The sequence below is a fragment of the Populus nigra genome, chromosome 14 (genome assembly GCF_951802175.1).
Source record: "Populus nigra chromosome 14, ddPopNigr1.1, whole genome shotgun sequence".
NCBI lineage: Eukaryota > Viridiplantae > Streptophyta > Magnoliopsida > Malpighiales > Salicaceae > Populus > Populus nigra.
In genome coordinates this window covers 13,029,795-13,042,021 of record NC_084865.1, presented here as the reverse complement: position 1 = coordinate 13,042,021, position 12,227 = coordinate 13,029,795, and the positions used below count along the sequence as shown (strand labels likewise).

Here is a 12,227-nt window from a genome sequence, read left to right as displayed (position 1 = left end):
TATATATATATATATATATATAATGCAATTTTGAGTATCAAACAAGAAAAATCCAATTCCTATCGTCTATCAAATAAATTGTTAATGAAGTACCAATCTACCCATAGGTAGAGAGGCAGTGAGAAGTGGTAAGTTACAGTCTCCTCTTAAGAGTTGAAATTTTTATTTATTTATTTAAAAAAGAGTTCATTTGTATATTTAATTCATTTATTACATAAAAAATATTATGTAATTAACAGTATATAATGAAGAGTAGTCTTGCAGGAACCTGATTGTAAAACAATGTTCATCATAAGACTAGATTGTAAATTTTATATAGCACGGGGACAAACAAATTTCAAATAAAGACCACTTTGTAACTATAAATAAAATACAGGGACTAATATTGTTTTGAAAATTACATGGACTAGAATGAACTTTTATGAATGTCTCCATTGCAGTACTAAAAGTTTTTCGAACCTTGAAAATGTAACCGGAATTTATATTAGGTAAGTAACAATTTGGTGGTGGTAGAATTGCAAAAGAATTGTCATTTTGAGCTGATGTAAAATCAACCACATAATTAAGGGACTCATTTGTAGATAACAGTTTCTGTATGTTTCGTGTATCCCCGCACTGGATTGACACTCGGTGATGGTGTCGTGGCGGGGATTTACTGGCCGTTGATTTATTGAGGAGTCAACCTTTTTGGAAAGGGTTGGTTACTGAGCCTCATCTTAGGCAACCGACAAAGGACGACACCGTTCGATTGCTTTCTGCATTGTGGAGGGGGCGTTGCCTTATTGGGTGATATTATTTATGTGCATGGACCCATCCAAAAATTTCCCTCTCTCGTCGTCGTCGTCGTCGGTGTGGAATGAAAGAGTGTCTTTGCTCACGTTTCAAAGGAAAGATTCTTTTGCTTCCAATTCAGGAAATTGAAAGTTAGGGATAACTAGGAATTACTAAAAAAAGCTTAGAAGGACAAAATATAGTAAGCACTGCTTTTGTTTAAAAAATAAAAATAAAATTACAGTGTTGTAGTGTTTTTCTTTTCATTTTGATGTTGAAAATATTTTAAGTTTAACTCATATTTTAAGAAGTTTTATGATACTCGAAAAATAATTAATGATATTTTATTAGTTATTTTTTAAATATACTTTAAAGAAAAAAATAAATAAAAATAATTTATGTAAAGATATTTTTATTATTTTTTGTAGATCATGATTTTTATTCACTCTCTTCTTTCTATTTATTTTTTTATTCAATATAAACTTAGAAAATAACTAATATAATATCACTAGTTATTCGTACAGTACCATAAAATTTTCCCTTGTATATCAACTAAGACTAATTTTTTTTTATCAAATAATCTTAATTATATTTCCTATATTTATACAATGTATTTGAGAAAATTATTAAATTTTCTTAGTGATGGTTTCAAAGTTGAAACCCAAGAAATCAAGTAAAAAAACAATTTTTATTAACCATTAGACTAACTCCTCAAATTAATCATTAAATGTTCTTGGAACATATATTTTTATGATTTTTATTTGATATTGTGTTTTCAACTATGTTTAGTTGTGTTTGCTTTGGAAAAAACATAAATTTATGTTTTTTAGTGCTTTTTAATGATTTTGAGGAATTGATGTAAAAAAGAAAAAGTTATTTCATCAGAGTATATTTACTCTATCAAATCATGTTTGTTCTTAACACCATAGTTATTTATTATTTGAATAAGATCTTAAACTCTTTTAAATTTCATTCCACCTTGTGCAATCAACACTATTTAAGAATAAATAAAATATTTTTTCTAATTCACCTAGAATGATTAATCATCTTTTGATTATTTAAATACATTTATATAATTCTAATTCATGTTATACCCAATATCTTTCTGTTTGTTACTCTTCATTAGGACAACGTGTAGTAGAGTTAAAACAGAATTTCTTATATATATATATATATATATATATATATAAAAGATAACTTAGTGATTTCAAGTTTAATGATCACTTACACAATCCTTAAATAAACCTTTTGATAGACATAAATGGTCTTTTATATGAAATTTTCATGCAGGTTAATTCAGTATATATGTCATCTGACAAGCATCTAAATGTTAGTTATAAGTAATCTCTTATATTTCAACTTATGAAAACAATTATTTTATTTTATATAAAAAAGACCATAATATGTATCCATCTCAACAATTCTAATTAACGTTCATTCTTAATAAAACATTAATCATGAACATTCAGGAACAATACTTTGATGCAATTGAAATCTCACAATTATAATAACTTTATAATTTTCTTTACAAAACATTTTTATCCCTATGACTTTATATTTACTTTAGATTCATTAATCAAATATTTGATAAATACTAAAAATAAATAAGTTTTTATTAATAATTAAATATATTTCTACAAACAAAATCAATATCATATATAATTAATATATAGATTGTAAACCATCTAGGTAGTGGCCTAGTGGTAAGAGCTTGGGACTAAGGGGTTTGCTCCCTCTTAGGTCTCAGGTTCAAACCCTATGGCTGCTCATATGATGGCCACTAGAGGCTTACATGGTCGTTAACTTCAGGGCCCGTGGGATTAGTCGAGGTGCGCGCAAGCTGACCCGGACACCCACAATAATAAAAAAAAAAAAAAAAAAAAAATATAGATTGTAACACGAATAAGCTTAATGATCGATTAAAACTTTAAACCTATGCCTTTTATGGGCCTTGCCTCCAGTCCTGTGACGTGGAGAGTTGAACAATTAATTTAAAATTGGAGCAATGAGCAATCCAAACATAGGTCATGGATATAAGAATAACCTTCATTATCCATTAAAACTTTAAGGTTATACCTTTAATGGGCCTTATCTTGATGTGGGCAGGTGGCGGGGGATATAGATCTCCGAGTCATTAATTATAATTATTAGTTTGAAAGGATGAATTCAGGTGTTCTAGAGAATGATTAATATTTAAGCACTAGGATTAGGATTAATAATATCTGCATTAAGACATTATGGATCTTGTGCTTCATAAATTTTGCTTATTGCCACTGGCTAAATTAAGGATTAAATGGACAGAACTAATTATCCCATTTTCCCTGCAAACCTTCTTACAAAAACGAAACTTTTTCTGCAGATTAATACGTATGTTATCAACTTCTATATTTCCTTGTGTCAATACAATTCTTTTTCTCACTTTGCTGGTGGTCTTTACACAATTATTTGCTTACTCATTTCTTCTCATAAACAACAAACAAGAATCTCACTTCAATTGTAATGTTCAGCCATTGTTTCTCATAATTCAAGGTCTGAAGGAGGTAGAAACTGCTCTGTTGTCAAACCCCATATGTTAAAATCTACCTCATCAATCTTCCAGTGTTCTTCCATTTCTCTCTTGTGGTTTGCAGATTGCTCTCCGTATCTGAAGACCGTGACACGAGTCTGACCACTATGTGCTATGTTGACACCGTCGACGTACCTATAATCATCCATTATCGATTCTGCGCTCGTCTCCCAAAATATATCCTCACCGTCTTTCGTTCTCAATCCTATCAGCCTTGAGTCCTCAAATTGAATCAAGAGGCCTGACCTCTGGCTAAAGTATCCCCACATTGTATGGTGAATTATCTCGTAGTTAGGACCACTTTGCGCCTCCCGAATTGCCGGACTTGTCTCTAGCTTGAGTATAAAGCAGTCCTCATCTTTTATTAGTTTCTCTCCAATGCAGGTTGCATCTATAAATAAGTTTGCTGTGGACCTGGGATCCAATCCCTGCCATAACTTACCGTGTTAGAACTAATTAATCGGACGAAATCAGAGGACAGAAAATTCTAATGCATACATTCTACATAAACTTTCACAGTCTAGTATATGATTGATGCTACAAAATGTAAATCAAAGTAAAGATCCTAACCTGCAAGAATCGGCGCAAGGGTCTAGGAGGACCCTTTGAAATCGGCTTTCGTTGATTAGAAGAATGCCTCCATGAGATCTTGCCATTGCTTCCACATATCATCTTACATCCTGACACAAGAAGCTCTAACATCCACAAGTCCGGATCTTTCTGCCAAAGCACAAATCCACCTGTTTCCTCGCTGCCTTTCACGTTTATGGTCTGCTCTCCTTCATGAAATTCTGATGCCTTAATTTTCACCTCACCAGTTACGCACATGCTGTGCACTGCGTTTAATGCTGCTTGTCCTCCTGTAGCTGCAATGTATTGTTGCACAATATATTTGGCTGTTGAAGCTTGCTGCCAAAAAACATTGTAACACTGTCATTTTCTTAGAAAAATCATGGCAATACTCGTAATGCAATTGCTCATTTTTCTATAAACAATAATTCTGGTGTAAAATAAAAATTTCAGAGAGATATGGATGTTTCTATAAAACCCTCTCACAATTGAACAATCTTTGACAGGTTTGTGAACCGAATGGCCAACTTGCACTTGAAGAGGAATAAGAGGAGATCCAACCATGTAAAGAAGGAATCTTAGCTCATTAATTCGCGCTGCAATGACCGGTTGTGACAATTTTTCGGAAGTTTGAGCCCTCATCCATGTAAGCATATTTTGCCAGCGTAATTCGGCATTGCTACCCATGTTAGTGTACATTTCTTCCGGTATTGGGATCTCAAGAACAGTCTCAAGGCCATCTTCTCTATCAATATTTGGACAGAGTTTCCTCATGATGAAAAGTACAGAAATAGAGGGCTTAGAGAATGATAGAATGTTGGTTAGAGAGTCAAGAGAAAGGGGGAGGAACAAGAATTGAGAGTCAAATGCTATACGTTCTCTCTTTTCTCATGCATTTACCAAGGACGGTAAACAGGAAAAAATGCGAGGACAATTGGTAAAAAGAGACTTGCCTAAAGGCTGGCCTTGCTTGTAGGTGTCATGTGGGCATGATCAATAGCAGATTTTGATTGTTTACAAGTTTCTATTTTAGGGGACCAACCCCCATAAATATTGCTGAAGAATTTTTTTTAGAGGAGCAATCCACAATGATGCTGCCAAATTTTCTCCTGGCTAGAGGCAAAAATATTTCGTTGAACAAGGGTAGAACTTGAAAGATGAAGAATGTTTCGTGGACCATTCTTGCCAATTCTTGGATTTCCCACTAAAAATAGACAGCTAGCTGACATTACTTACCGTACATATACAAAACACCCAAGCAATAGTGATGAAGCAGATACAGGATTGGGAGAAGCTTGTTGTTTTTCTCATGTATGCTTCTGTCAGATCATAAGCTGCAGCAATCCCCGTCTACCGCTAGGCTCTTCCATATTGACATACGAGGGATGGCGCAAACTTCATGTCACTTATAGAATGGAGACCAAAGCATGCCAAGGATGAACATCATACTCTAAGACAAAAGAAAGCGAAAAAAACAGAGAGTTGTCTTGCATCAATTACTCATGATCATGTTGTTCGAATTTTGAGTTTTTTTTTTTTTTTCTAGTGAGATAAAATATTTCACAAACTAGCAATGAAAAAATAATTTCCAAACCTAACACCGATGTTCGATAATAACTAGATGTGTTACATATGTAGATATGTTGGGCATGTAGCATCTAGCAACTCAAATTTTCCTTATCCAACAAGTTAATTCATGCTCTCAAAAGTCATCATTCATATTTTGAATCAATAACTATACAATGAACACAAATAATTCAGTGCTTATCAAAGAGATGATATGACATAAAAAAACAAGTGATGAAAAAGAAAAAAAAAAGGAAAGAAAGAATGATGCGTTGTAGACATACCAAAACTTCAATAATAACATTTCTAGTACTATCATAAATATATTAACGAGTGAAATTCAAAAATATTATAGAAAGTCAACTTCAAATTGATGATGAGGTGTCAACAAATAAGCATGTCGTTGTTTTTAAATGATATGTATGACTCATTATTAGCTCTGAAATTAACTTTTCATAATATCTATGAATTCAACTTATAAATATAATTATGATAGTAATGAAAGTGTTATCATCAAAGCTTTAATATATTAAGAACACGTCGTTTTTTTTTCTCTTTCTCTCATCTCTTATCTTTTTGTGCAATGTCATCCTTTTTATGGTAATTGAATTATTTTTATTTATTTTATAGTTATTAATTCTTTATAAAATATACACTTTTGAGACTCAACTAATTTAATTGCGCATGTGTTATCTATGCGTATAATAACTGCAATTGAGCTGGTTTAAAAAATATTTTATCTCACTGTACTATTCTAGAAAAAAAAATTAACTCTTGGATTTTTTGTTTTAAGGAATTAATATGGGATTTGATATTAAAAGGGAAAAAAATAGTTGTTAGAATCTTACGATCATGATTCGACTTGATTCACGTATAAAACGATGTGATTTGTAAAAAGGGGGATTTAATGACAATCGAAGGCAATGATTTGGTCCGAGAGATAGAAAATCCTTTTTATAGCCAGCAATAATTAACTTTAATTGTTATTAAAAAAATAATTAGACTCAAAACTCTTAATAATTTATATAATTCTTTTGTAAAAGAATTAATATTTTTCTTCGTTACTTAAAATTTTAATTTATTGTTTTCTAAACGGTCATTAAGAGCAATTATGGTATTGGGGGGCTGAGAAATGTTAAAAAATTTTAGGTTGATTGTAATTCTATAATACCTTGTGGAGGTTATTGTAATTTAACAAGTAATATATAACAGCAATAACAAAGCAAGTTTTTGCTTGTTTAATTTGCTCTAAATTAAGATTACTAATTTAGGCTACACTACTTTATTACCACGCTACATATCACTCTTTACAGCCTCAGCTCTACCACTTATACCCTTGCTAAACAGCTCTTCTATGTCTTCCAAGGACCTTCCTTTGGTCTCTGGGAATAGGAAATAGAAGAAAAACCAGGCAAGCACAGCGATGCCAGCAAACAAGAAGAAGGCTCCTCCAATGGTGATTGCTTCATAGAGCGAAATAAAACTCATGGAAATAGTGGCATTCATGAGTCTATTCACAGCAACCCCAATGCTATACCCTTGTGCTCTTAGCTTCAGGGGGAATATCTCCGAGCTGTACACCCATGTCACAGGTGCAAGTCCAATATTAAAGAAAGCTACAAACGTATAAGTAGAAATAATGCAAAGGCTGAGCGCCCACACCAGCTGCCCTCCATGGTGATGCTCCACTATAGTCAAGCAAGTTCCTAATACTGCCAGGGCTGCTATGATACCTGCTGTGCTAACAAGAAGAAGGCGCCTTCTCCCCACTCTATCCACCAAGAAAGTGGAAATGAATACAAATACGAACTTTGTAAGCCCCACGCCAACACTTGCACGCAAGAGCTTTTCCTTGCCAACTATACCGGCTTTCTTAAAGATTCTAGGACTGTATAAAATAACTGCTTCAATTCCAACTGCATGCTCAAAGAAATGGATTCCGACCGCGGCGATCAGTATCCAACGGACTGCTGGTGTTGGCCTTATAATTAGCTCTTTCCAAACCCCTTCCCCGTGAGTTTTCTTCAGGGGATCGGGCTTGACAAAGTCATCGTTGCAATTCACATCAATCCCAGCTACTTCTTTTATGTCGCGAAGACGGGTTTCAGCTTCTTCTTCGGAGTTGGATACTCTGCGCAAGATTTTCTTGGCTTCTCCTAAACGACCTTGCATTACTAACCACCTTGGAGACTCTGGCATTTTTAGGATGCCAAAGGCCAAGGCGAGTGAAGGTATAGCTGCAATACCAAGCATTATCCTCCAACCAAGCTTCAGGCTCAATCCTCCGAAAGCAACATTCGATATGTAGCCAAGTAAAACACCAATACTTATTCCAAGCTCCGGTAGACATGTCAAAAAGCCTCGGTACGATGGCGATGAAACTTCTGCCGAATATACAGGAGCAATCATCAGAGCAAAGCCTACACCAATCCCAGCAATGCATCTCCCTGTCATCAGGACACCATAATTCGGAGCGTACCCCATCAGGACTGAACCAAGCATGAAGATGATGCTGGCTGCAAAAATTGTGTACCGCCTGCCAATATAATCAGAAGTTCTTCCAGCAAGAAGAGAACCGAACAGGGCACATATGTTTAAGATTCCGGCAAGGATTTCCACTTCCGTGTCATGGATTTTCAGTTCATCTTTTATGAATATCATGGCTCCACTCATTACTCCAGTGTCTGAAAGAAGAAGAAGAAGAAAAAACCTTTGAATTATGGCATATTCTACAACACTCAAATATAATAAAAAAGGTTTTATTAATCAAAGATAACATGAATTATATATGAATGGTTAGAATGTTATGATCCTACGACATTTTCCAGTTCCAGAGAACACTGTTTAAAGTCAAAGAATGAGAACTCCACATGAGATCCAAGAGGGAAAGGAGATCGAATTAAGGAACTCACCATATCCAAATATAATGGATATCATCGAAGCAACTATAGCACATCCAGCAGCATACATGTTCAATTTTTGCTGGTTTTGTCCACCACCACCCTCTATTGACACCATGCTGATTAATTGCTCTCCCTGTCTCGTTGAACCTAATCAGAAACTAAAAATCTTAGCAAATAACTATATGTGTGTGTAGGAGAACATAGTTTTCTCACAATTCCTCCGGCAACCAAAGCTGACCTCCATCTCTAATTATATAGGGAAGCGATGTGACTAAAACGTGTCAGAAAGTGAACTCCTAATGTCTTGTGGCGCCCACGTTCACAGGTAATCTTACAGGCAGAAATCTGCTAATTTTGTCACTTTGTAACCGACTGACGAAGGTCATTAGGCGTCGCCAACCCGATAAGTTTGGCTAGACAACTTCATTTTGGCAATGAAAAACTTCGGATTGATCAAAATATGCACGTCAGGATTTGCATCAAACCACTACCCTCTTTTTATTTAGGATTTTGTATTTTATTTAGCATGTGATTTAGTTTATTTGTCTGTGGATTTGCTATAAATAATTAACATCATGATATTGAAATATGGGCTTAATAATGGTGATCTTTCATCGTCTTCGTTGAAATTCGTAGCAGTCACTGTCTTCATTGTCTTCATGGTCCAATTTGCAAGGAAATTCCAGTTAAGATTTATTAACTTATTTTTGGATAAGATTTGCCAGGCAATCCAACCTGTATGGTCAACTAAACCGCGGCACCTTGTAAGCCACTGACTTGGCATCCTCGGGCTTGCAAGACGCCATGATAATAAATCGTTTTCTGATACGATAAATTAACCAGTGCTAATTACAGATTTGTGGTTTGCATGCACTTATCTAAAACTACTAGCAGTTTTCAATGTTTGATCACCAATTTTCCACGTCATTTTGAATTTAAATGCAGTTTGCCAATTAACATTTTCGTCCAATGTTATTTATCCAATCAAAATGCTCACTTTAGGCATGTTAGTGATCGTGATCAGTTCAGAATGCCCCAGATTAATTAGGAATTAAGATTTTTTTATTTTCCAAATTTACTTATTTATAAAATTAGTTTTGTGATTTCTGATTTATTTTATTTCGTAGTTTATCCTTTGCTCAAATAGGGCATACTATTTGCAATGTTTTGTACGCTTTTGATTGCCATTATCTAATATTAAGAAATTATAGCCTTTTAAACGTTCTTCCACAGTTACTGTGTTTCTTTTTAAGGGTTTTTAAATACTAAAAATTTCGTATATCAATACAATTAAAATTTCCCATATACCTTGGGTCCTCAATCCTCACTTCACTTTAAAGAAAAAAAAGAGAGAGAAGAAGTTACTTTTCCACTTATTTTTTATTTGTGTTTTAAAAATAATTTTTTAAAAAATAATTTTTTTAAATTAATTTATTTTAGTATTTTACTGTCGTTTTGATATGTTGATATTAAAAATATATTTTATAAAATAAAAAAAATTATTTTAATATTTTTTAAAATAAAATTATTTTAAAAAATATTACATCATTAGACTTATAATATTATAATATGACGTTTTGAATAAAAATCTCATTTTTAAGAGTCAAATTCTAACTAACCCTCTAACTTCAAAATGTATAATATGAATCTACTAAATTATAAAATTAAGTTTATTTGACTTTGTTGTGCTTACAAGTACTCTCGCGCTCTCTTTAGCATGTTAATTTTTTTTTAAATAAAGATTCTTACTAAATATTTTTACTTTTGAAAGTTTAATTAAAAGATATTTAACTTATAGCGAGAAGCCTTACTTTTAGGTATTGTAATTGCTTCTGTATTTTTAAAGTATTGTTTAATTTTTTTTCATTTGAAAAAATATTAAATTAATTTTTTTACATCTTTTTTAAAGTTGTGATATATTAATATCAAAAATAAAAATAAAAATTATTTTAATATATTTTTAATTAATCTTTTTTTTCAAAAAATACTATCTATCAAAGTTTTAGAGTGCAAAAAACCCAAATTAAGTTTTAAAGACACCTCTCTCTATGAACCAAGAAGAACATGTAGGAGAAATAAAAAAGATAATGAATTTTAATTTTGTTATGGGAAATTACTTTTCGTAGTAAAATGAGATATTATTATGATATACAAGAATGAGATCATTTAATGCATCAGATCAGATGTACATAACACAAAACAAAAAACAAAAAAACAGTCATGAAAACTGTTAAAAATGCTAGAAATATTATTTTCACCCAATGGAGTGTTTGGGGTTGCGTTATGATTTTTAATTTTTTTGATGTATTAATATAAAACGGTTATTTAAATTTCATGGACAGAAAAGATACAGCGCCATTGTTCATTTCGAATAGATGGTTATGGCTGGTGCACCCAAGTAAAGGGGGTCACTGGTTTTCTGGTTCCACTAAATCAACGATTCATTGGTCAAATATATCACCCATTGGCTAGATGCGATGGCCAAATTATACCGCCATCCACGAGCACTTTATCTTTTTTTTTTTTTTTTTTTTGAGCCGCTAAGCCCTTTCTGTTCTTGATGCATACCAGGAAAATGGTGGTGGGTTGACGCCTCGTATAGGTGCCACGTATGCTTAAAGAAAGAAGATATTTATGTAGTAATAAGAATTTGATTTAGGGTAATTGAATGGTTCAGTTCACCATGGTAAATCTATTTTTTTTATTTTTTAATAAAAGATTTCAAAACAATATTATTTTAATTAAAAAAAACTGAGTTTTTCTTTAACCTGACTTGGGCTAGAATGGAATTCATTTGTCGGGATGTGCAATCATGTAACTACGGATATTTAATTATCTAAAAATAATCTACTTGGGAAAAAAATATCATGTCAAAGCTAGAAAAAGGGATCACTTTACAGAAGAATAACAAACAAAAACCATGCTGGATTAATTAATTGGGATTCTAATTAAACTAATATCTTTTTTAAAATATAATCTCGTAATTTGGGAAGAGATGTGTACTTTACAGTCCATCTGGTCTCATTCTTTGTTTATTTGGCTGTGATTTGTGATCCAGAGGAATACAAAGCAAGAAAGCACAGCTCGAGCATCATACAGCAGCAGGCCATGCATATCCAAGAGTCAACTCGTGTGAAGAAGACAAAGGAGCATGGAGGTTTTTGGAAGGAAACGTATAGAGAGGGGAGCCCATTGCTAGCCTCAGTCGTGCATATAATTTTCAACGTAATTAATCTATTATTTCTGTCATTTTTTGATGGCCGAACGCCTGTTTTCTTCCATTAATGCAATGTGGCCCTCTCCACATCCTGAGAGAGACAGGTGACGGAACTAAGAAGACAATCAGTTTTTAATGACAATTTGGGTGTTAGAATATTATCAATAATTCAAGGGCTTAATTAATTTCCATGATTATAATATTAATTAGCCCTATTATATTCAATAAATATCTAGCAATGTTTGGCAGGCAAAGGGCAGACAAACAAGTTATTATACGTGCACTAATTTGGTTCAGGATCCGTAAAGGTTGGCAAATTGAATTGAAACATATTTATAGTGAGGAATTGCGTTCGAATATCATCACATCTAGCAGAAGATCAGCCGTCTATTCCCACCTTCTCCGTCCAAAATATTATATACATGTAAAATCATGCCACCTTGGTATTTGTGCGTCCTTTGTAATGCGTCATTGCTTCGAAAATTGATGAGGGGGTGTAATATATTCGTATTTTATCTCATAAGAAAAATAATTTAAGAAGCCTAAAAAACTGGGATTTTAACGCTAAGAAAAAAATAAAAAAAACCCCCAAAAATAAATATGTTATAAAAAACTTGGAAATTATAAAAATTAC

At 32.9% G+C, this 12,227-nt stretch overlaps 2 protein-coding genes across 2 annotated transcripts; both read right to left on the bottom strand.

The window, feature by feature from the left end:
* Positions 1-3,288: 3,288 nt before the first annotated feature.
* Positions 3,289-4,681, bottom strand: LOC133672870 (uncharacterized). The gene is made up of 3 exons (XM_062093421.1): positions 4,394-4,681; positions 3,908-4,246; positions 3,289-3,765 (listed from the first exon to the last, which is right to left on the bottom strand). Exons 1-3 carry the CDS (start codon positions 4,679-4,681, stop codon positions 3,289-3,291), a joined length of 1,104 nt encoding a protein of 367 aa, XP_061949405.1.
* Positions 4,682-6,670: 1,989 nt separating this feature from the next.
* LOC133673464 (probable polyol transporter 3) lies at positions 6,671-8,876 on the bottom strand. The gene is made up of 2 exons (XM_062094291.1): positions 8,386-8,876; positions 6,671-8,157 (listed from the first exon to the last, which is right to left on the bottom strand). Exons 1-2 carry the CDS (start codon positions 8,489-8,491, stop codon positions 6,767-6,769), a joined length of 1,497 nt encoding a protein of 498 aa, XP_061950275.1. The 5' UTR covers positions 8,492-8,876; the 3' UTR covers positions 6,671-6,766.
* Between the last annotated feature and the right edge of the window lie 3,351 nt (positions 8,877-12,227).

What these genes read in the sequence shown, in the direction of transcription:
- LOC133673464 (XM_062094291.1), bottom strand. Translation starts at nt 8,491, where the DNA reads ATGGTGTCAATAGAGGGTGGTGGTGGACAAAACCAGCAAAAATTGAAC. An exon ending in ATCCATTATATTTGGATATG is followed by an intron (nt 8,158 to 8,385) that starts GTGAGTTCCTTA and finishes TTCTTCTTTCAG; the next exon opens with ACACTGGAGTAATGAGTGGA.
- LOC133672870 (XM_062093421.1), bottom strand. Translation starts at nt 4,681, where the DNA reads ATGAGGAAACTCTGTCCAAATATTGATAGAGAAGATGGCCTTGAGACT. An exon ending in CTGTCAAAGATTGTTCAATT is followed by an intron (nt 4,247 to 4,393) that starts GTGAGAGGGTTT and finishes GTTTTTTGGCAG; the next exon opens with CAAGCTTCAACAGCCAAATA. An exon ending in CCTTGCGCCGATTCTTGCAG is followed by an intron (nt 3,766 to 3,907) that starts GTTAGGATCTTT and finishes AAGTTATGGCAG; the next exon opens with GGATTGGATCCCAGGTCCAC.